Below are 24,833 nucleotides of genomic sequence, written 5' to 3' on the forward strand. Positions count from 1 at the left end.
ATCAAATGTACCGGGACCGCACTTGTGAAGAAGAAACACTAAGTAAAATTATATTCGTGTCAAATGTTATGGCTACATGATTTGTGTTTTCCGTACTGGAGTCATGAATCAAACAAGCCGCACTGTCTATGTGGGTGTGTCTGCAGGCTACACGGCTCGTGGGTGACATCTAGCGGTGAAGCTGCGGTGTTGCCTGTGTTCAGTTTGCCGCAGTTTACTTATGAAGAACTCTTCAGACAAAATCTCACTCTGGAGAGACAAAGCACATTTACTATTAGTCACTTTTATTTATTCATTTGTTTATTTTTTCATTTATTTCTTTATTTTCTTAAACATAAAACTGTTAAAACAGCTGTCAAAGAGAGGGCATTAGTATCACAGCCAGTCAAGTCAGCTATGTATCCATCTGAGTCTCTCTTCATCCTTCTGTCTGCTCTCCTTGTGTCAGTCCTAGCCATTGTCCTGCCAATCTCCCCAGTCTTTGAGCACTTGGCACTATGCAGCACTTGCCAGTCTCTTCTTTAGCGCAAAATTGTGTTGTATTTTCAGTGCTTTGAGTAGTGGTATTTCATGCCCCATACATGTGTTACTCGCATGGCAAGACAGATAACATTGAAATCCTGTTGATCAGAAGGAGTGTTTTGTATAGAGTGAAATAAACTGTTGGTTCTCAGTCACTGCATATCACATCCCTGTTGTCACATATGTTTTGTAGGATTGGGTGAGTGGGAATTTGTTGCTGATCAATTTAATACATTAGATTGGCAAATCTCACCAGACCTGTGTCAAATGCTATCTCTAAGTCACCGATCATGTGCCGCCTGGGGCATTACGCAGGTGGAGTATACTGAATACAGATAATTCATTATATCCTACATCAATAAATTGCCAATTACACAAAAATACACTAAAGTAACTTTCAAATACATAAATTCACGTGATTGTCAGAAGGTTGAGGTGCCTTTGCTCACATTCTCTTAATTAATATCTCATCTTTAAGCAAATTTCCATTCCATTTTGAAGCAAAGTTGCACCACCGTTAGCCCTGATTGATATCCAAATACACACAGCAATAAATTTGAATAATGGACTTCACAGTCCAGTTAAAAAACAGTGGGTATACCACAGTTTTTCAGTGCTACTACACTCACTCTGAATAGTAGGGAGACTGGAAACCTACTGATGTAAACAAGTTCTGTGGTGCTAATCTAATCCAGGATGTAAACAAATGCTTAAGTGGCCAAGTAGGAGCTAGTGCACAGGGCTACTGACAGGATTGGATCAGGGCCAACGAGCCAACATAACCACGTAGTACACAGGAGAGGCCACTCATCCCAGCAGCATACAGAGTCAACATAACGCTTTTAGACATTGAGGGTCTAAATCATAGGTCCTTTTTTTGTTAAACAGCAACAGTTGCTTCTTTTACTATTCAAAAAGAATGACGAACATATCTTCCTCTCTGGATAGACAGGCATGGACGATTACAATAAGCACTGAAAAAAATAAAACAATTTTCTTGTTGGCCTACCCCAATTTTGAGTGAACTGCCGTTAAGTGTAACTCTTTTTTTCCATTGCAAAACATTCTCTGTACAAACAGAATCTAAATCTCAACAAAAGTTTCTCAGATGCACAAATATGTCACATGTCCCCTTCTGTACTCCTTCCTGTTGTTTCTCAACTCTTCCACACTAGAGAGCTGAGCAGGCTGCGCCAAAGCTTCGCTGTTTATAGCCAGAAGATCTGCATTTCCCTATGACCCAGCTCTCCTCCCCCTCCATGCTGCGTGTTTATTGGTCAAAGCAGAATGAATCACAGGATGGTCACATAGAGGTGTCGTGTGATTGGTTGAGATGATACTCCACAGAGAGCAAACTGTCGCCCAAGATGACATTATTGTCTTCTTCTTTTTTTTTTTTTAGGTTGAACATGATGCATTGTAGTCCCATCTCCAGCTGTCCAGGTGCAGTCCTCTATGCCCACAGGTGGGGAGTCAGGGGTGTGAGGAGCAGGATGGAGTAGAGAACCTGTTGTTGTCTTTACAGTGAGAATGAGATACAGAGAGAAAAAGAGAGAGTCCATCCATCCGTGTTCTTTCCACCCACCCCTCCACGCCCAAACCCCGGGGCTGCTGCACTCCTGATTGGTGAGCAAGAGGAGAGAGGAGAGGCGGGTTCAACTGATCAGGGGTAATCAGTCTATGTATTGATCAGTGATCAGGAGCAGCGAGTGGGTCCAGCCCCTCCTCTCCCCTACACCTACCTCAGTCCCCCACCCCCACCCCCCTATCCCATTTCAGCCCATATCAGAGCAGCAGGACCTGTAGACAGAGGTGGCCCCCCCTGGCCCTCCACTGTCAGAGGATGATGCAGCAGCGGCACAGACGCTGGCCACCTCCATGTACAGAGGGAGGGGGTGTCACTGGAGCAAAGTAAGCATGGACCTTGATCTCTGGAAGGTGGGCCTGTGTGGGAATAAGGAAGAGTGTTATTACAAAGACAGAAAAAAGCACATCTGCAGGCCTCTCTTCTGTGTCCACTCAACCGTTTTTCCTTAAAGGAATGGTTTGACATTTTGGGAAATACACTTATTTGTGTACTTGTTGAGAGTAAAATAAGATCAATACCACTGTCACACTGTATGAGAGTAGTATTGATCCTCTCATCTAACTCTATGCGAGAAGGCAAATCAGTGTGTTTCCAAAAATGTTAAACTATTTATTCAAAGAAGTGCATGGTGGTGTCTTTATCTGCACAAACTCTGCCCTCTGCCTGTATGTTCTTATTTTTTGTGTTGGGGATGTTAGCCATGCACCACCACAGGGCTTAGGTGAGATGGGGCTTTAGGAAAAGGCACAGCACAGAAATGCTAAATGAAAGTGAGTATGCAAAACAATCCGGCATAGTATACCTTTAATCCAAGTATAAACTACAGTGTATGATTTTTAGATAAAATAACTTAGAGAATGGCCCCGTTCACACCTGGTGTTAACATGTCTTTGGTGATCAGATCAAAAGTGGAGAGCTCTAATTGCAAGTGTGAATGCACCCAATGCATCCTCATTTCGTCTTAAGAGCTCTCTCAGACCACATTTGGAAGTGGCCTGGGCCGCATTTAGCCACATTCTTTCAGTAGTGTGTATGCTATTGTGTCCTTGGACACTTTGAATGGTCACCTACTCAGCTGACGTACTCTATATAGGTGTAAGTACGTACTAATTTGTGCACCAACATCTTTGATTTAAAGTGCGAAACAAGAGGAAGAAGCCATAACAATGTGGAACACGCCAGGGAATGGATGCCGTCTGTGTTGTTTTGATGTTACCCGTGTGTGCAGTTGGGAAAAGTGTACCTAACAGGCTTTCTACCAGAAAGGCTCTTCCTGGTTAAGGTTAGGAAGGTGGTTAGGTAATGAATGAATAGACTTCCTTCTAGTGAGCTTTCTGGGAGAAAGCCTACAAAGAAAACTTCTCCCATATGCCCTGCGCATTAAGGTCTTTGCAAATGTCTTCCTCTGGTCCTTTTATTTTCCATCAGACTAGACACAGGATTCGGGAAGTGCATATCTGCCTCCTGCTGGTAAAATAACGCATTTGGTCTTTACAAACAGAAGTGATGTATGTGCTTATTTGCGTGTAGAGCGGAGGAGTGGTCCCTCCAGACAGATGTGGACCACATTCTTATGCCAGGTGTAAACAGTCAGACTTCCTCTTTCTAAAATATGGCAAGTGAGTGAACTCTGGTGGATGGAACAAGGATATTTCTCCAAATATAGTACGAGCAATAATACCATTCAGGGAGCCTATCAAGCCTCGATCAAGCCCAAGAAACAGCTTGCTGTTGCTCTGAAAATAGGTTGGAGGTGCACAAAACTTCACAAAAAAAAAAGAGCCAGAATGAGCTCAAGCAAGTGGCATGCCGCTTAGCCTGTTTGCTGACAAACAGAGCTGGTTATGACGTTCGCTTGTTTGCTCATTGGCAGTGTATCCATTTGGAAGAAGTGTTAGAGCTGTCCACTTGTGATCCGACCACCTAAGATGCATCTAAATACCAGGTGTAAACAGGACCGATAACTGAGCAGAGAAGTGACTTTAAGAGATCACTTATCAAATCTCCAAAAAGAGCAGATTCTATGTCACCAAAAACATGTCTCCATGATGTTCACTGACCCGGATGCGTTTGATGCCAGCCCTGGTGACTTGCTGACAGTCGTAGAGCTCAATGCGCTCCAGACGATGGCAGCTCTTCAGGTGTTCCAGGGTCACATCAGTGATGAGGGGGCAGTTGTCCAGCTCCACCACGGTGAGGCGCTCTTGGCCGCAGGTGCTGCTGCTCAGAGCTCTGATGCCATCGTCTGTGATCAGCTCGCAGTGGGACAGGGACTGTCCATCCGGGACACAGCAAACAGGGTTGAAGACACACAGATAGCTGGATTAAAGCTCCATAAGCATGCACACAAGCTAAGGCAGAACCTGGCACAAAATCAGAACTGCAGGAGTGAATGTTTACCAGTGCTTGCAGGCGAGGGCAGTGGATAGACAGCTGAACCAAGGTGTTATCTGTTACCTGAGGAGAGGACAAGCTTCATTAACGAACTGTTCTCACATGTCTCCACACAGTTTGTTCGCAACGTTACATAATTCACAGTTTGTGGAAAGCATGTGTTGCAGGTTCGTGTCTAGTTTTGTATCCTGCTAAAACTTATTTTGCCTTTGACACTCCATTTTTGTCCTCCTCTCTGCTTTCTGTCAAAATCTATTTAAATACTGAAGTCACTGGCTGGAAACATAACTCTGTCATGCACACAATCACATCTGCCTTTTTCCAACAATCTAATCTCTACCCACACAAATCAATCAAAGCCAAAAATCAAAGCAGATTCAACACAGATAAATACCATGAGCATGATGTTGGGAATAAAATAGGAAACCACAAACTGTCTTACCAAAATACATTCTTCCAAGTCCATTTTTTCAAGCTCATGACAATTCTGTGAAAGAAACAGAGATAATTCAATTAAACTCAGAAATGGTCTAAATGACCCCAAGAAACAGTTCACAAAAGAGAAAACAGGACACAGAGAGCAATCTGAAACTCACCCTGGCCAGAACAGTGAACCCAGCATCAGTAACATGCGAGCATCGTGCAGCTTCAAGGATCCTGAGAACACACAGACAAACACAAAATCATCAGCCAGCATATTGTACGGGTTTTAATCAGACCTGAGATCCTTGTCAGACTGTAACCTTGTCTGTTCAACAGAATAATTTATTTCCAAGCCTTAGACAGCATGTGGGACCTTTTCTTTTTGTTCACCCTGACGTGACTGCTCTGATGCACCTGTCTCTCAAGACATTTACACGTTCTCAAGCATGTGGGAGGACAACACTGATAAAAAAAAAAAGAGACTTACAATGGATTCTGGCATTTTCAGGCTGCTAAAATTACACGCAGAACCACAAATACCTAAGTTGATCCCAGTCCATTAGGGGAAAAGACAGTAGTCACACTGCTCGAGAAGGATGTTTTGTGGACACTGAAGCAAGCTGCTGCTGTCCTTGTGAAGGATGGTGGGACAGGTGTGTTTTGCTCACTTGAGTCGGGGACAGTTGAGTCCCATTGCAGTGAGGGAGGCATCAGTGATGTTACTGCAGCCAGACACACAAAGGATCTGTAGCTTGTGGCATCCTCGGCACAGACTGACCAAGCCTTCATCCGTTATCTGCTGGAGGCGACAGACGCAGGAGACAAATTACAAAAACACAGAGGCATACAGACGCAGCCCTCATGCATTATTATCAGTCTCCTCCCCTCCCCCCATCCCACAACTTACAGTGCAAGACTGCATATTGATGGTGGTGAGTTCTGGGCAGTGTTTCTGAAGGTGCTTCAATGCTCCATCTTCCAGCTGTATTAAAATAAAACAAAAAATGCATCGTACTGTTAAAAAAAACCTAAATCAATAATCAGTAACTTATGTATGTGTCTGTGTTTTTGTGTCTTGATGGGAGAAACCTTTCCTCCTTTTCCAAATCAATAATATGTGACTACTGTCCTTTCTGAGCCCCCAACAATTATTTAAGGGGGTTTCATGGGTTTTTTTTCTTCAGGCAAGAAAAACAGACTTTGGTTTAAAAAAAACTGAGCACACAGCCTGAAGAAAATATTGGCTCTACAGAGGCAGCAGAAAAAGAAAATGCCAGCCTGACACAAACCACTACATCAACAAAAAAACAACCAGTAAGATTAAGTTAAAAATTTCATCGGATGGAAAATGTACTGTTGGGAACAGTAAGTAGGGAAAAGGGCACATTTCTCCTCAATAAGGGCTGCGTGACTTTTTTTAGCAATGGGAAAGAAGTGTAGGGTATATTGTGGTTTTGGTTTTTATCTTAGATAATGTGGGGATAAATAAGTATTTGTTCTGAGTATTCTGTAGGTTTGTTTTAAAATTTTCCACAGCTGAGGCACAGCGTTAACCACCAGAGGACTGTGTTTACAGTAAACTGTAGTGAACAGTGTCATCTGGCAGCAGGTAACACAGTAACGTCTTAATGCATGGAGAGATAAAAACCAAGTCAGGTGTCTTAATCTACTCCTTTTAAGAAATCTTGATATTTTATGGTGAAAATTTGTAAGAAAAAACAGCCTAAATAAAATTATGGTCTTGTGACTGTATTTTTTGGGCTACCTAAAGGTTGAACTGGAATTGTATGTCAAAAAATGTATTTCAACATGGTATAAAAGCACTCCCTATTGATAAAGAAGACACAAAATGCCTGCTAAAAGAAAAAAAATGACTGTACCTGTGTGCAGCCTCTGAGGAACAGTGCTCGTAAACCATTACAGCCTCTAGCCAGAGCCTCGATGCCATCACGTGTGATCTGGTCACACCATGACAAATTCAACATCTCCAGCATTCTGCAGCCATCGCTGAGCATCCGCACAGAGACGAATAAGACAAAACACAGAGGACATGTGAATTGAATGGAGATATGTCTGATATTATATTATATTATATTATATTATATTATATTATATTAAGGGCTTGAGGAGGAATTAAGAACATTTTCTTAAAGAGAATAATGGTGGTCATGTTATATGGGTTTGGGTAACAATACCAAGTGTGCAAACACTACCTGAGGGCCTTAAGGGAGTGGTTGCTGATAGACACACAGGACGTGAGATCTAGCTGTTTGAGTTTGGAACAGAACTTGCTGAGGCTGAGACAGGTGCTGTCTGTGATCTTGGTGCAGCCGTTCAGGTTCAACACTTCAATGTTTCTGCAGTTCTGAGCAAACGTCCTGGAAAACAGTTGAAACAGTAGACAGGGACGAAGGGGAATTACTCAAGAGTCGCTTTATTGAATAAGTAAGAAGTCAGATGCCAAGAGATGCTCAGGAGCTAATTAACAGAGTTATCTACAGGCCCTTGGGAGGTTGTTGTACACCTAATACACGTTTCTTATTTTATTCTCCAAGGATCAGCTTGTACTTCTTTAAAGGCACAGGTCACCAAAAAAAAAAATCAAAAACACATATTTTTCCTCATATACTTAGTAATATTTGTCTAGATTGTTTTGGTGTGAATTGTCGAGTGATGGAGATATCTGCTGTAGAGATGTCGGCCCTCTCAGATATAATGCAACTAGATGGCACTCAGCTTGTGGTACTCAAAGCGCCGAAAACGTACAACTAACAAACTCAACAGCAATGTCTCTTTCCTGAAATCATGACATGGTTACCCACAATAATCCACAGACCTTATTTTGAGCAGTTTCATGTAGGAACGATTTCCTGTCTACCGAACTACATCCGCCAACCTTATCACCATGCAGAAGAAGTGTGCACCTCCTCATGGACGAGAGGCCTGTGCTTATGACAGCGCAAGAAGCTGATATTAATGGCATCCTCCTCAGCTGAGCTGTAATATTAGCTAGCTCAGTGGTGCTATGTGAGCTAGCAGTAGGTGCACGCTTCCTTCTGCATGGTGATTCAGTTGGCAGGTGTAGTTCAGTAGAAAGAAAATAGTTCCTACATGAAACTGCTCACAACGAGGTCTGTAGATGATCTTGAGTAACTGGGTCATGATTTTTGGAAAGACACATTATTGTTGAGTTTTCAAATGTATGTTTTTGGCGCTTTGAGCACTACAAGCTGAGTGCCATCTAGTTCCATTATATTGGAGAGAAGGCAGACATCTCTACAGCGAATATCTGCAACACTCAGCAACTCACACCAACACAATCTAGACTGATAAATAGCAACAGAGGTAAGAGGAATCATATAGGGTTTTTTTTTTAAATTTGAGGTGGGCTGTCCCTTTAAATCAGTTGCTTATAGAGGTGATAAATATCTTCAGGTAAAACCATGAAAATGAACAGATCAAGAGGTACAACTGTTATATATACAAAAAAAATTATACCCCATTGTTCTTCATTTGTCTTTTTTGTTTTCACAGTAAAGTGAGATTAAATGCAATTAGAAAAAAAGAGTTTCTTGTATAGAGTCCCCTGGGACTGAGGAGGCCCGAGCCATTTAAACTTTTAACATAACCACTTTAAACAACAAACTGTAATCAAACTAACAAGAGGTCAAATTAAAAACAGTAGAACTCTTATTATGTCAGTGTATGCCAGAGAGACAATGACAATCTCACTTCATGGAGGCATCTCCGACACTCAGGCAGCCCCTGAGGCTCAGCTGCCTCAGGAAGCCTCCGCAACGCTTTGAAATGTTCTCCACCACCCGCCCCTGAGAGAGATGGACAGATAGATGGAGAGACACAAAGAGAGAGAGAGAGAGAGAGTGATATGACTTGGGCCACAGGACAGAGGATCAGCCGTGACGTCACAGTCGGCACCAAAGCCTACCGACACAGCGATAAGCCTTGGGCTGGATAATGCTACTCAACAAGCACACACGTGCTGCACACACACACACACACACACACACACACACACACACACACACACACAAATACTGTCCATTCTACCCTTTCACTCTTCCTCTTATTCTGTTTCACAAACACATCCCTCACCTCTATGTCTGTCTGGAAGTTGAACAAGTCAATCTTCTGCCAGTTACTGCCATCTAGGGCCAGGACATTCCACGCCTGAGACGGAGACAGACAGGTTGTGGACAGAGACAGACATGTAGGTCAGTGAATGGTGACTCTGTTATCATAAAATGCACAAGAAATGACTGAACATAGCAGCTCAGCCTCTATGTGTCTGACTCTGTGTATGCATTGACTATGCCCTCTTTGTGTTTCTTTGTTCTTGGAGCAGGTGCACGAGCTGCTGTTTTCACATCTTACTTCCATCTAGAACCTCTTTAATGTGAGGATTTGCTTCTTTTCTCTGTTTGGGACATTGTGTAAAACGCACATAAAACAAAATGCAATGATTCGCAATCTTTTTCGACATATAGTGGGGTAAATAAGGGCTCAACATGTCAAGTTTTCTTTCATTAAACATATTTCAAATGCAGCTTTTTGCATGAAATTTAGACCAGAGATTACCAGGTCTTAACTCAATAAAACTACACTGATAGAGAAATCATAATATTTCAATCCATAACAATTATGTGCAATAAAGTGAAATGATGACACAGCAAAAAAGCATTCGACATGCTAGCTGAAATTTATTTTACACTTGGAGAAGCCTTTGCTTGCAATGCCAGCTTCAAGGCGCTTCCTGTCTGAAGAAATAATCTGTCACAGTGTGCAGGTGGGATTTTGCCCCATTTTTCACACAGACAGTTTTTTAAGTTAAAATTGAAGATTTTGGGGGGCCTGCTTGTGAATCTTGAGAAAAGAAATGTCACTCAAACCTCAACAAGTAGTGTCCTCAGTTCCCAAACACTTACTGAGTGTTGTTAAAAGAAAAGGGGATATAACACAGTGGCCCCAACTTTTTTGTAATCGCAGTTGTAAACTTAAAATATCTGGATTTTGGTCAGACAAAACCACACACCTGAAAACTTCCAGAGCTCCAGAAAATTGATAATGAGCATGTTTCCCTGTTGTTTGATATCTAATAGACGAAATAACCGAACAATTTATCGGCTAAATGATCATCAGAATGACACCTGCATGAAGCTGTGCAGACAAGAGGTGAAGCAACCCTAAGATTGAAAACCTGCACTTTCATCACAGGTACAGAGAAACAACATTTTTCTAATCAAAATACGTTGGCGCTGTTATAAGAGAAGCAGCTGCCACAGCTCTGTATTCACAGTCTACTTGCCAAGCCCCTGTTTTTATTCACAGATAGCTCATTCATAAACAGCTTTTAGCTGCAGTGCACTGTGGCTAAACAGTGGTGCACTTCCACATAACCAGCAGATGGCACTATATTATAGACATGTCTAGAGAATTCAATGATGGTAAACCGGTTTAAATTTAACCATAACATAGTTTAGGATTGCATCCATTCTTTTAAAACAATGAGTGTGTTAGTGGGTGGTGTGCAGGTGAAGAGAGGGAAGCGCTTACCTTGGATACTTGGGCACACCTACAGAGTGTCACCACATCTAGATAGGAGAATATTCTAGAAAGAGAGACAAAAACAGAGTTTGTCAGTGATCACTCTCAGATAAAGAGCTCAGTTTCTAACTAGACTTTATATTTGAATAGTTTTCCTTTTGTGTAATTTTATTCATGTGTTTTGTGTGTCTGTAGAGAACAGAACAATCCCCCTGTGGTGTTTGGTTGGTAGCAGGAGAGCCCCACAGACAGGCAGTGTTTGAGCTGTGGGGCGGTCAGCCACAAAGGGCTGCATGCAGCAGGCTACTGGGTCAGCTCAATCCATTAATCTGCCAATGAGTAATCTCTGGCACTCAGACAGGCAAGGCCACAGACAGCGTGGGACAGACAGACAAACATACATATATATATACACAGACACATGTGCAGGAAACTAAACATGTACACCTCATCTGAGCTACCGGCGATTCATTATAGTTACTGCTCACAGATGAGCCTTCAAGGGCCAATCTATAGAAAATGTGAGGTATTCAGAGAATTGTCATGGTGCCAGAGCTTTGAGTGCAGCTGGGGTCTGAATGTCCTTTTAACCCTAGGAAACAGGAGCCGGCCATTGTTTCCTTCATATAGATGCAGACAAAGGCTGTGTGTTTTGATGTGCGTTGGGCCAGGGCATGTTGGGACATGTCCGCCTAAACTATACGGAGTCTTGTATCAGGGAGTACATGCACACAATCGACAAAACAAGACACACACACACAGTCCTTGGAGTGATCGCAGGCCACCAGAGAAGCTGACCAATCAAGCAGGAGCTCATCGATCTCCCCTCTAATAACTGGTTAATGGCTGTGACGCTGATCATTGATTGACTGTCTGTTTTAATCAAACACAATCTGACTTTCCATTATGTGTGAGAGAGAGGCCTTTTACCGACCACAGAGGGATTCTGTTAATCATACTTAGGCTACAGGGAAGCGATCAGTCAATCGGATTTGATGATGGAGCCGTGTATTTGCAAGAATATGGCGGTACGATATGTATCATGATGCAAGAGTTACTATACGATATATTGTGATATAGTGCAATATTGTAAGTGAGGCCATATACTTAAAGTTTTTTATTTTTCATTTTATTTTAGGAAAACTGTCATAGTATAACAGTGGGCTCTGCATTTGTATTTGTCACAGATCCCGTAACATCCATCATCACAGCACTAATTTTTGTGTCATCTGAGTAAAGGAATTAACATTTGCCTATTTTTAAGGTCAGTGTTGCCAACTTGGCGACTTTCACACTAGATTAAGCAACTTTTCATACCTTCCTAGAGACTTTATTTCTAAAAAGCAACTGGTGACAAATTTAGCAACTTATTTAGTAGGGCTGAAGGTGCTGATCGTTGCCATGGCAATCAACATCCAAATCAGTATTCAAATACTCTATTTTCAAAAAAAAAAAAGGTTTATATTGTTATTTATTATTCCCAGACAAGGACATTTAAACGTATTCATTCATTATCCATAACCGCTTATCCTGTTCGTTGGAGCCTATCCCAGTTGACACTGGGCAAGGGGTGGGGTACACCCTGGACAGGTGGCCAGACTATCACAGGGCTGACAAATGGAGACAGACAACCATTCACACTCACATTCACACCTACGGGCAATTTAGAGTCACCAATTAACCTGCATGTCTTTGGACTGTGGGAGGAAGCTGGAGTACCCAGAGAAAACCCACGCTGACACAGGGAGAACATGCAAACTCCACACAGAAGGACATTTAAACTTAGCGGTAGTTTTTTAACTCCAACTCGCTCTCATCTAATGTCAGTTGTCTAAGACATTTGACAGCATGTGACAGGCATAACGATACACTAGAAAGATGTAGAAAAAGTCAAGCATCTTGTAAAGTTTCAAACTTAATCAAAATGACCCCCAAAAAGTTGAGTGCCAAAGGAAACAAGCCTGGGAAACCACCTGCAAACTGTACATAAACTGTCAAACAGCTGTCTTGCAAAGTATTCTCCTGTTTAGCTAATATGCCCAATGTCACTGCGACCCACAGATAATTCTCACTGAAGCTTCAATACCAAAAAAATGATATTTGGGACAGCCCTTTCATTCAGACCATCAGTGAAAGAGAGAGAAATATATTGTAATTTATTCCAATGCATGCTGCTCAGAGTAATCACAGTCCACAGCTCTTCCTTCATCAGTGCAGGGGTCTCTGCCTCTCTTCTCCTGCGTCGTGCAGTAGGTGTGAGACAGGCAGTGAGCTTAGTAGTGAGTTTCTATGGTTATGTTGACACTTTGCATTGGAAGTGAGAGAAAAGTGGTGCACTACAGTACAAGCACCATCGCTCCCATGTCGTTCAATTATTATGTAGAGAATTTTACTGCTGAATCTAATTCAGCAAAGCTTTAATACTTTCATTTGTTTGGAAGGATGTTGCCAATATGCAAATGAGCCTATGATGTCATCTGGCGACTTTTAGTGACCGTTGGAGCTAGTGCTAGCAACTTTCATTCAGTCCTGTTAAAATATTTGACACTTGCACTTGACAGTAAAAGCAAATTGGTTGAGAACAACCCATGATGTTTTACATGAAGACAAATTGTTCAATACAAATGGACTCACCGACTTTTTTTATAACAGGTGATATAATAGAGCAAATTCAGAGGTACAACAACATGAGCAAGAAAGCTCTGATGCTGCCTGAACAAAGACAGAACAGAAAATAAGTTAGTAGCCTTTGATTGCTCCATCAAATCCTGCCTATTTTTTTCTGACATGGTACATAATGTGATTTTAATGGAGCATAGTCCCATTTGTTGACAAAATGTACACCTGGCCCTTCAAGCATAGCAAGATAAGAGAGAGTCGAGCCGTCACCATGAGTCTAGGATTGGTTGCCATAGTAACTCCAGTCAGACATGAATTTGGGTGGTGGCGGGGAGGGTGCTGAGTCAGTGCTTCTGGGTAAGAAGACCCTGAACCACTCTGAACTCTCTCCGAGGCTTGTCTGTCAGACAAGGTTCTTCTATATCGCGGCACAGTTTTCACAGTTTATATCCATGCTGCACTGGCCTAGATAACAGCTGTTCATGATGCAGCGCCCGAGAGGCACACGAACGCAAAAACAAAGCAGGTACCGGGCTTGCTCACAGTGATACATTAAACATAAACACTAATGCTAATGAGAAGGCTAATTAAACACATTAACAGACTCATTAGCAAATATTCCTGTGGCAACATACATGCCAATACATACCACATGGGTGATCTACTCCAGTGGGTCCAACCCTTTATTTGGCTGGTGACCCCTTAAAATGAAGCAGTGTTTTCTTTTCTTTGACATATCTACAAATCTTTGGGTTTTACATTTACCTTACATTGGGCTACAGGAATTTACAGTTGGCAATTTTTTACTATTTTCTGTCATTTTAATGACAAAATGATTAATTGATTAGTTGAGAAGGTTACTGCCAGATTAATTGATGATAAAAAACAGTTGTAAGTTGTAGCTCTTTTTTCTTCTAAATAAGTGTTAAAGGGGATCTATTATGCATTTTCATATTTTCTGTCCAATAATGTTACAATGTCAGATGTTCTTATTAAATGTGGCCAAAGTTACAAATAATAACGTGTGTAAAGTAATCCCTGTGAGCAAAGACCTCAGACTGTTCTGAGTACTCTGTTTCTTTCAATGTTCACTTTCTCCAGGCACGCTACTGCAGGTTTTTACATTACAAACACTGCTACATGCAGCTACATGCTAACGTCAGGGCCACATGTGATTCTGGTTGCCAATGTTGTTAATTAGTCCCCTATGCTGGATCACATTCAGCTGGATCCTAACAGGCTGTATTTAGAGGCTTTTATTGGTACTTATTCATGGTAGAAAGTGTTGCTGTTCTCTGTTGCAGTCATTCTCAGGCTGAAATAAAGGTTAAATGGTTGTATACAGAGAATTGGATACAGAATTGGATTGGATAGAATTGGAAAATAAAGTGTTTTTTGACTATTAAAGCATGTAAACATGTTTTAGTAGAAACCCAAAGTATGTACCTAAGAAATTAGCACAATAGGTGCCTGAGGAGGTAAAAATGTCCAGTATTTCTAATGAAAAAATGAAGAGAATAACCTACCTAGAACATTCCTTTTCCTCTTTCCTGTCCCATTCATCATCTAACAACCCCTTGGATTTATTGGGAAACCCCTTTGTAGGGGTCCCAATCCCCTGGATGGGAAACTCTGCTTTACTCTTTACACTAATTAATGTCTAATTGTAAAAAATGGTGTGAATAAATCACCTGTATGTGATTGTTTTGTTCAAAATGTCTACACACAGATGTATACTTTCATAACACAAAAATGTACGTAGAACAACATCACTGTGTACCATGGTGACAGGACGTAACAAAATTATAAATACAAGAACAAATGGCGCCAATTAACCCACTTTCCATGGTTTAAAAACAAGATTATCTGCAGGAACAATGAGTCTTCCTCACAGCTGATGCAAGTGTCTGAACATGACACATGTGACAGTAGGTCATGTGATGTGTCATAGAGGGAGTGCATGAGAGTACATGTCTTTTCTGCCCCACCAGTGAAAGTATAGCTGTTGGTAATAGGTGTACTGGTAGTCTCTGTGGAGCACAGCTGGAGCAGCAGAAGAGCACAGCACTGCGGAATTCCCCACCAGCTAAGACGGGCTATTTATAGCACACATACACAGACGTACAGTTTGCATAGGCCCAGGAGTGTTTCACACACAGACACACACCTAAACATGCAGTGCTCAAGTGCAGAAATAAACAGTCGACACATCATGTGTCTGCAGAGTTACACGCAGGTGCTTCCTTTTTTAAACATACACACACACACATCTATAAATCAGTGTGGAGGATGAACACATGTGTGAGAGTGTGTGTGATGTATGATTTAGAGGTCATGTGCAGCGGCTGATGTGGGACAAAATATTGGTCTGTAGGCCACATAGTTAACAGAACCTCATTTCAGACTAGTGAGCAACACACATACAAATACACACACTCCTACACACAACTGTTCAAGGCTGCTTCAGCTAATGATTAACTCTGACCTAAGCCCTTGTCCCAGGGTATGTTGTGTTGTATTTTCTGCGTGTGCTGGTGTGTGCATGTGGAGGTACAGGTTCCTTATTATTAATCTTACCTAAGAAGAAGCTCTTTGGGGAGCTTCTTGTTAATGGGGGCTTCATCGCTGTTTGAGAACACCTGCGGAGACACAAAGATAAACAACAATAATGAGTGTTTGTGTTGTGTGTTAGAGGTGGTCAATAGCATTGACACAGAGAGATGACACATGGTGTTACCATGGCAATAAAAAGCACATTATCATATAACACTACATAAAATACAGATCTATACATGACATTTATACAATATTATTTTGTTTGGCAAACTCATAATTTGTTAAAAGAATAAGTTCACATTTTTTCAAGTAGGCCTTGAAGGGACAGTTCACCCCAAAGTCAGAGATACATATTTTCTCTCTTGCCTGTAGTGCTATTAATAAATTTAGATTGTTTTGGTGGGAGCTACAGAGTATTGGCGATATCAGCCGTAGAGATGTTTGTCTTCTCTCCAATATATTGGAAAGAGATGGTATACAGCTTGTGGTACTCGAAGCAGACCTTGTTGTGAGCAGTTTCATGTAGGAACTATTTTCTTCCTACTCTACTAAACCAGCCAACTATATCACCATGCCAAAGACTTCATTTATCTAATGCTAGCTCACCTAGCACCATCGAGCTAGCTAACGTCACAGCTCAGCCGTGGAGGACGCAATGAATGTCGTGCTGTCCATGTCCATGAGTGGATGCATCCTTGATACAGTTGGCAGGTGTAGTTTGGTAGAAAGAAAATAGCTCCTACATGAAACGGCTCACAACAAGGTCTGTGGATTATCTTGAGTAACCAGGTCATGATTTCTGGAAAGAGACATTGCTGTTCAGTTTCTTGAATGTATTTTTTGCCGCTTTGAGCACCAAAAGCCGAGTGCCATCTAGATCTATCATACTCAAGGGAAGGCAGACATCTTTACAGCCGATATCTGCAACACTCTGCAACTCACACCAAGACAATCTAGGCTGATGCTTTCAGTGTAAGTAAGCAGGGCCAATCCGCATGCTAATTCTGTGTAAAAAGGTATCCAAAATTCAGCTGAAGCAAAAGTAAAGAGGTTCCAATAGCAGTCAAATGAAATGGGTATCCTCCAGAGCTAGTTGTTGTATGAAAGCACCTCTTTTTATTACTAACCCTTTACTGCAGTTCAGCAAGGAAACACAAGGACATAATTTGGTACAAAATTTGGGAGATGCCCATTTGATTTTATAGCTCATACTTCTAATTTTTACACAGAAACAGGACTGTGAATGTTGTCCCCCATCACTTAAATCAAAAGGGATCTCTTCACAGTCAGTATGGACAAGAGAAATGATCATATCAACTAAGAACACTTTCAATGTGTGTTGGTTTACGACTTCTGAAAAAAATGTGAACCTATCCTTTAATAAAACTAGAACCTTACATGTTTCCAGTTACTAGTGAGAAAAAAAAAGCTATTACGTCCTTAAGAGATGCTAATAAACAAGTCAGAGCTACGTTTGGCTTTCCACATCCCCTCCTTACAAGCTTATAATTCTGTTAGCCTGGTCAGCTTGTTGGCATGCTTATCTCAATTAGTCTACTCGCTGGATGTCTGGCCATCTGCTGAGTGGGACACACACACACATACACACACTCACACACACTTACACACTTGCAGGTGATTCAAGTCAGACCCCTCTGTGTGAAGAACAGAGGCAGAACATTCTAGATCAGGTGGGCCGTATTCAGCCATGAATTTAAATTACGTCAAACACCCACATTCGCTGTGCCTCTGCACTTGTATCCTCAAAGTCTCAGAAACCGTATCTAATGAGGAGGTTGGGGGGGGGGGACTCCCTGCTGCTTCACACGCAAACACAAACACTGAAATGTAAAAACACAAAGGGGAGCGAGGGGAAAGGCACAGGAGGAGCAAAGGTTGATTCTGGAAACGTCTTGACTTCAGCGAGCTCCATGACAGATGCAGGCTCCTTGAAAGAGAAGGCAATAACGGTGAGGGAAGATGGGAGAAAGAGAGAGGACAGGGGGAACACGAGAAAGAGTAAGAGACAGAGGCAAAGAAAGAGATGGTGCTACAGTCAGGAACTACAGGAAAAATATGTGTAAAACTTATCAAGGAGGAAGTAAAGGCCATTTTAGAGGAAATGGGGTTAAAAAGACAAACGACAGGGAGTTGGTCCAGTCAAGGTCCAGCAAAAGATTAACTGAGCTGGTTTGAATTTTAACATCAATGCTCAGGTAACAACACAGCACACAAAGAGCTTCGAACCTGATCTGAACCTATTCATTAACTATATCCAATAATAGCTCCAGGATAAAGGTAAACCTTTCTCATCATTGGTTTGCCACATCGCCTTGTATTGAACTATTCTTCACAATCTACCCATGAGGGCTGACACCAGCTACTTAATGACGGCTCAACACAATCTCTGAATAAACGCTTTAGAATTAAATCTTCATCATCACGATGTGACTTCCAGTTATATTTGGAACCATATCAATTGAGTTAACGGAGAGTAAATTGACCTTAATTGTGCAATACTGTGTGTACTGAATGGTAGGAAGAGACGAGGCCTGCTGTATATTGACTCAGTGTCTCTCTAAAGCCAGCGGTGGCTTAAGATTTAGGACTAAATTTAGACTTAATTCCAAACCACCTCTGTAACACATCACTCACCTTTGACCTTTCTGTCAACAGACACATGGTTACACACAATCTAGACAACCTACAACTGGTGGGCTTTGACAGGCAAAGAACACAGGCAAAATAATCTTTACATGTGATTTAAACGTGCTAATTGAAACATAATGTATAGTCTGGCACTGTCCACACTTTTCTAGTGATTGAAAGTACTTAAAATTCAGATTCACATTTAGACTTTTCAGATTGTCACTGAAACAATCATTGAAATCATTTTAACAAATATTTGCTGGTTTAAACCTGCTGCTATTCTCTCTTTTATATCATTTAGGGCTGCTACTAACAACTATTTTCATTGTCCGTGAAACTGCTTTTTTTTTAAAAATTATTTGATTAATAGTTTGGTCTGTAAAACATCATAAATCAGTGAAAAGGGCACAGCATAATTTCCTAGAGCTCATTAGCCAACAGTCCAAAACCAAAAATATTCAGTTTATGATACAAGACAATAAGCAGAAAATTCCTTGTGAATTTGTGAAGCTGGAACCACAAAGAATAGTACACATTTTTTCTTGAAAACTGACTTTGACAATAAGCCGATTATAACTAAGTCAATTAAATTTCAGTCCCTTGAATAGTTGTCTATTAGACCAATCATTGCAACTGTAATATCATGTAAACGGGAGGGATGGGACTTGGGAACTGGTTCCAGTTGAGAACCTGTTCTAAATTGTCTGATCCATCAGAGTTGTTTGCCTACAAGCTTAAAAATTCCTTTTATTGATACCGGCATGTTCTTCTTGCACACTGCAAAATAGTGACATTAAACTCGTGCTTCTACACTGCTTGAAATTTCGAGTAGGTATAACTGCCCCCTTCGCCCCTTGGTCCTGAACCACAAGCCCAGACAAAAAACAAAAATGCTAAGTTAGCGATTAGCTAGCAATGAAGTATAAGGTTCAAAGACAGGCAGGTAAGGTTAAGGTAAGGGTTACATCTTGTTACATATAAAGCGAATAATGTCTTTATGTATAATGAATTTAAAAGTGGATTACTGCTATGTATGGCCTCATATTTATTCACTACAGTTTGGCATTGTAGCAGAGTTCAGCTAACCGTCACAAGAGTGGGTTTCTCTTGTACTAGTGGTGGGCGCGGTTTGTAGGGGCGTGTCATGCACGTGACAAACAGAATGTATCTGCAGCCATGCATGTTTCTGAAACTTGCAACAAATAGGAATCATGGCGAAGAGGAGTAATCGGCCAAATTGTGGCTTTATTCAGGAAGAACGATGACAACAGCTGCTTGCAAAGTCTGTAAAATGATCATTTTAAGTAGAGGTGGAGACACCTGCAATATGCTGAGATGTCTTTCTACGCAACACAAGGTTAAATTCCAGGAATGCCATGTTTTTGAAACTGTATTTGAAGCCACTGCTTCCCAACTCAGCAGCAAGTTCATTACCGAGGGTACGTTATAATGACAATAACGCTACACAGCTAAACTGTGCTCAGACTCAGAGATAATAAAACAGTTGCACTGATGCTGACAACCGGTGTAGGCCTACTCTTTTCCAAACAGAAAACTGATTGGGAATCAAGAAGGGAATCGATAAAGAATCAGACCAATAAGCAGAATCGATAATGACAGTGGTATCAATCAAATCTTACCTACTAACTTGATAAGGGTTTAAACTGCTGGCCATACAAAACTTTCATCATTATTTTTAGACTAAACCATTAATCAGTCTAATAAAATATATTAATCAATGATGTAATTGTTATTAAATTGTTAGTTGCAGCATATTTCATATAAATTTCTGTTTGCCTGTCAATGGACAGGAAGTAAAAAAGTGCCTCAGTGTTGTGTGACCTAAACTCCAATGGAAAAGTTGCCAGGTGGAGTGGCACCAACAAAGTATTTAGTGTGTGATCTCAGCCATAGTTATGACATTATGACAGCAAGGTTCATCTCCAGTGCGCATGCTTTAATAAAGTTATCATCTCAGCATTCTGGTGCCCTCGTTCCCTGTGCCAGCAGAGCAGCATTCCCAAGCAGGGAGTTCCTCTCTGCAGTCATACTCCTATTCCTAGACAGTGTACAACTGGGTGGGTATGAAAATCTGTCTTCAGAACTTGCATGTCTCAGGTTTAAAGCTGCCACATTAAAGAAACTATGAGGAAATGAGATATGGGCCATATAGTGTGTTCAGTTTTGGGCCTGCAGTACAACAACAGCAAGTGGGCTTGTGCCAGGTGTTCATTATAAAGCATCATCTCAGGTGTTAGGCTATTAGTCAACCCTCCCAAGTCCTCCTCTATTAGCCCCTACTCTTCTGACACACATTACCACACCAGCTTGTTTCCCACCACACACTGGTTTTCATCTGCGTCTAAGAAGCTTACAGCTCTGCTGAGAAATCCACTGATATGGCAACACACATCAGCGCCACTACCACCTTCTGTTCTCATTCACTCACACGTAGACACATACGATCAAGCAGCCAGCTGAATACCTGATGGAGAAAGTCAAGTACAGTCCCGTCAAGTCAAACCATAAAGCTTCTCAATATTCCAGATACAAAATGCCCACAGCTAATAGGGACCTATAACCAGCTCAACAGGAGCTAATTTTAGGTTTGTTCAAAATTATTAAGAAAACGCTGACACGGCGAAACATGATCATTATTTTACCACTGGTAATACGCATTAATTGAAGGCACGTGGACTAAGCTGCACTTCAAAGCAATTTGTAAAACTGCATGCAGTTGAGCAATGGTGGAAAGAACTAAGGAGGTTTACTTAAGAAGTAAGCACAGTCAGTTGCTACTATATACTTTAACTCCACTACATTTTAGAGAAAAATACTGCACTTTTTACTGCACTACAATCATTTTATAGCTAGTTACTTGTCATTTTACAAATGCAAAACAGATCATCATCTTTCAAAATATGATGTATTGTTGAAGATTAAACTAACAGTATAGTAATAACATTCTCTTATACTTCAACCTGCAGCAGCATAAAACTCTACATACAGAATAATCAACATCCAGTGATATGATGGTGACGGGGATCATTCTGCCTGCACTATGAGTTTACTTTTGATGCACAAAATACATACAACATGGGTAAAATGCTGAATGCAGGCCAGGTCAACCAGGCACAAGCCCAGGGACCCAAAGTGTCAGGCCCCCCCGGCCTCCACCTGCAATATGTCACTAAAATCAACAACTACCAACCATAAGGAGACTCAAAAAGACTCAAAAATAAGCAAAGGAACTGCAAAATGACAACAAATAACTACATAAAGGGGGAAACAAGCCCAACCAGACACAAACCAAACCAAAACAAGATACAAAACCACAAAAAGATGCATACTGACAACAAAAAGATGTGAAACAACAACAAAAAAGAGGCAAAACCAGCTCAAATTTTGATGCAGGAAATGTATACAACATGAGTAAAATGCTGAATGCAGGACAGGTCAACCAGTCAACACCCCCCCCCAACAATATGTCACTAAAATTAACAAGTACCAACCATGACGAGACTCAAAATGACCACAGAAATATGCAAAGACATTGCAAAAAGACACCAAATAGCTACAAAAAGTACAAAAAGGGGGGAAACAAAACAAAATGACCTCAAAGAGACACAAAATGACCTCAAGAAGACACTTAATGACCTCAGAGAGACACAAAATGACCTCCAAAAGACACTAAATGACCTCAAAGAGACTCAAAATGACCTCAAGAAGACACAAAACCACAAAAGATGCACAGCAACAACAAAGGGATGCAAAACAACAACACAAAAGAGGCAAAGATGCAGGAAATGTATACAACATGAGTAAAATGATGAAGAAAGGACAGGTTATCTGGGCACAAGCCCAGGGGCCCAAAGTGTCAGGGCCCCCCCTGGACTTCTCCTGCAATGTCACTAAAATGACCAAGTACCAACCATGAGGAGACTCAAAATGACCACAAAAATATGTAAAGAAACTGCAAAAAGACACCAAGTGACTACATAAACGGGGAAAACAAGCCCAAGGTGACACAAAACAACCAAAACAAGACACAAAATGACCTCCAAAAAAAAAAGCCATACAGACAAAGAGTAAAACAACAACAAAAGAAGAGGCAAAACCTGCTCAAATTTTGATGTACAAAATGTATACAATATGGTTAAAATGCTGAATGCAGGACAGGTTAACCACACACAAGCCCAGGGGTCCAAAGTGTCACTAAAACCAGCAAGCACCAACCACGAGGAGACTCAAAATAACCACAAAAATATGCAAAGGAACTGCAAATAGACAAAGAATAGCTACAAAATGGGGGGAAACAAGCCCAAATTGACACAAAATGACCTCAGAGACACAGAATGATCTCAAGAAGACACAAAACCACAGAAAGATGCACGACTACAAAGAGATGCGGAAGAACAACAAAAAAGAGGCAAAACCAGCTCAAAGTCTGTGTTTCTTGACCCTATGAAGGAAAAGAAGGGGGCTTTTGTGTATCTGTGCCCAGGGGCCCACTGTCTTATAATCCACCCATGCTTGTATAAGTGTTTTTAACCTTCAGGTATACTGCTAAAGACCTGAATACTTCTTCCACCACTGCAGACGAGCACTGAGCTCGGACACAAAAGGGTGCGTGTTTTCCTCTCTCCTGCATATGATCATGGAAAGGTTGTGGGAGGACAAATGATCATTCAGAGCACTCATGTTATCTACTGTAGCATCACTGGCTCTTGATATACAAGGACTATCTGTAGTGAGCCTGTGACTCTCAGAGAGCCACCCTAAACCCTCCTGTGGCACCTGTCATTCACAGACATCACAGGAGGTGTCACAGTGTTATGAGCCAAACCCAAGTGATGACTAATTGAATGCTGCTACACCGCTTTTTATTTACAACACTAGTCTCCATCCGCAGCCCCAGTCGCCCCCTCCTGAAAGCCTGTAACCTCAGGCGACAGTGGCAGCCAGCCTCGGCCCTGATATATTGACTCTCCTCAGCCACAGCCCTCCTGTCCCGCAGTCCACAGCTCCATGTTGTCGCTGTCTACTGGTGCGGCAGGACAATAACAGGATTTCGGATTACCCTTGACCAACAAAACGCCTCGGCTCCCGACTGCATGTTAAATTAGGAGCACGGTCGACACACACACATACACACATAGACACACACACATACACACTTATACAAGCCCACGACTCCCACGTCTACTAGAAACAAACAGTTTAACCGTTAGTGGTCCACTCCCTGTGTCATACCTCGAACCGGCCCTTGGTGATACCGTTCATGTCTGCTGCGGCACGTCCCTGCTACACGCCGCACACACACCAGTCGAGCCGTTTGACGGTTATTGTTTTTGTCGCCGTTTTATTTTTGGTCGGCCGGAGTGTAGGAGCCGAGCTGGAGCTGGGTCCTACACCCTCCCCCCCCAGCCGTCAGCGAGGCTCCTGTCTCCGGGTCAGTGAGGAGGAGGTGGCGGCGGTGGTGGTGGTAATGAGGGTGGTGTCGGTCCGGGGCGGCCTGCGGTAGCGTTAACGGTCGTTGTTTCGGAGACCAACGGCTCCCCAGCCCGTCTCATCACAGGGCTACCAAAATAACAATAATAACATGGACGGTCTGTCAAGTGACTTCACTTCCGCCTCTCCCTTCATCGCTCCAGCGCGAGTCAGCTGGCCCCAAATCCCCCAAGTTCGAGTTAAACACACGGGAAACGCTGCGTTAACGGCCGCCGTCGCCTCTCACAGCTTCTCCCACACACTAGATACTCGTATGGCGGCTGACATGGACGATTTCCTCCGTGTTTTCTGTTTACTTGCGGGGAAGGGGGAGGGTCTACGTGACGTCATTGCTGCGGGAAAAGCACGCGTGGTCGATTTGTTTTGATTGTGGGGTCTTGCGGAGATTTGGGGAAAGAAATATGACAATGGTCCTTTTGGGCCGCATTCGCCGCGGCAGTCACGGGTACTATAGCACTCGAGACGTGACCTGACACGAACCCGTGGGTCTGACGAAGGGAAGGAAACACTCATCTGTGGACGCAGGAGCAAAGAGTGTGTCTGCAGTAGAGATGTGCAACACTGGAGCAGGGAGGCTTCAACCTGCAGACACACACCCAAAACAACTAGGAGTGACTCCTCTGTCACTCCTGCATTATGTCAACTGTGACAGCAGTGGTAGGAAATAATGAAGAACTCATTTAGTGAAGTGGAAATAGGAAATATAACAGTGTAAAATACTGCATATACAAAGGAAAGTCCTGCATTTATATTAAAGGATTATGATCACTGATGCATCAGTGTGTGAGTAGTTTGTTGTGGCATGGCTAAACCTAACTACTTTCTAATGCTGGGCAGATTAATTTGAAGTTATTAAGACATTTAGACTTCTAAAAACCTTATGTCACAGTGCAGTATGCCTGCTATTTTAAACTTAAAGCAGCTTCATAAATGAAATTATATAAAATCTGTATCCTAAACAGTAGAATGTTTTAGAATTGAAAAAATAGATTATAGAAAATTATTGATT

The 24,833-nt window shown here is 41.9% G+C and overlaps 1 protein-coding gene across 2 annotated transcripts; it reads right to left on the minus strand.

Annotated features, from left to right (window-relative positions):
• Positions 1-264: 264 nt before the first annotated feature.
• Positions 265-23,916, minus strand: fbxl2 (F-box and leucine-rich repeat protein 2). Of its 2 annotated transcripts, none has more exons than XM_033636837.2 (14): positions 23,567-23,916; positions 15,686-15,747; positions 10,499-10,553; positions 9,041-9,115; positions 8,660-8,754; positions 7,141-7,305; positions 6,808-6,934; positions 5,835-5,909; positions 5,596-5,723; positions 5,101-5,161; positions 4,947-4,991; positions 4,511-4,567; positions 4,171-4,383; positions 265-2,466 (listed from the first exon to the last, which is right to left on the minus strand). In XM_033636837.2, the coding sequence occupies exons 1-14, from the start codon at positions 23,594-23,596 to the stop codon at positions 2,359-2,361; spliced, it is 1,296 nt and encodes a 431-aa protein (XP_033492728.1). In that variant the 5' UTR covers positions 23,597-23,916; the 3' UTR covers positions 265-2,358. The 2 variants fall into 2 exon arrangements, with proteins under 2 accessions (XP_033492728.1, XP_033492727.1); XM_033636836.2 differs by having other exon boundaries at positions 5,596-5,726.
• Positions 23,917-24,833: the final 917 nt, after the last annotated feature.

This window comes from Epinephelus lanceolatus, chromosome 16 (assembly GCF_041903045.1).
Source record: "Epinephelus lanceolatus isolate andai-2023 chromosome 16, ASM4190304v1, whole genome shotgun sequence".
Classification (NCBI taxonomy): domain Eukaryota; kingdom Metazoa; phylum Chordata; class Actinopteri; order Perciformes; family Serranidae; genus Epinephelus; species Epinephelus lanceolatus.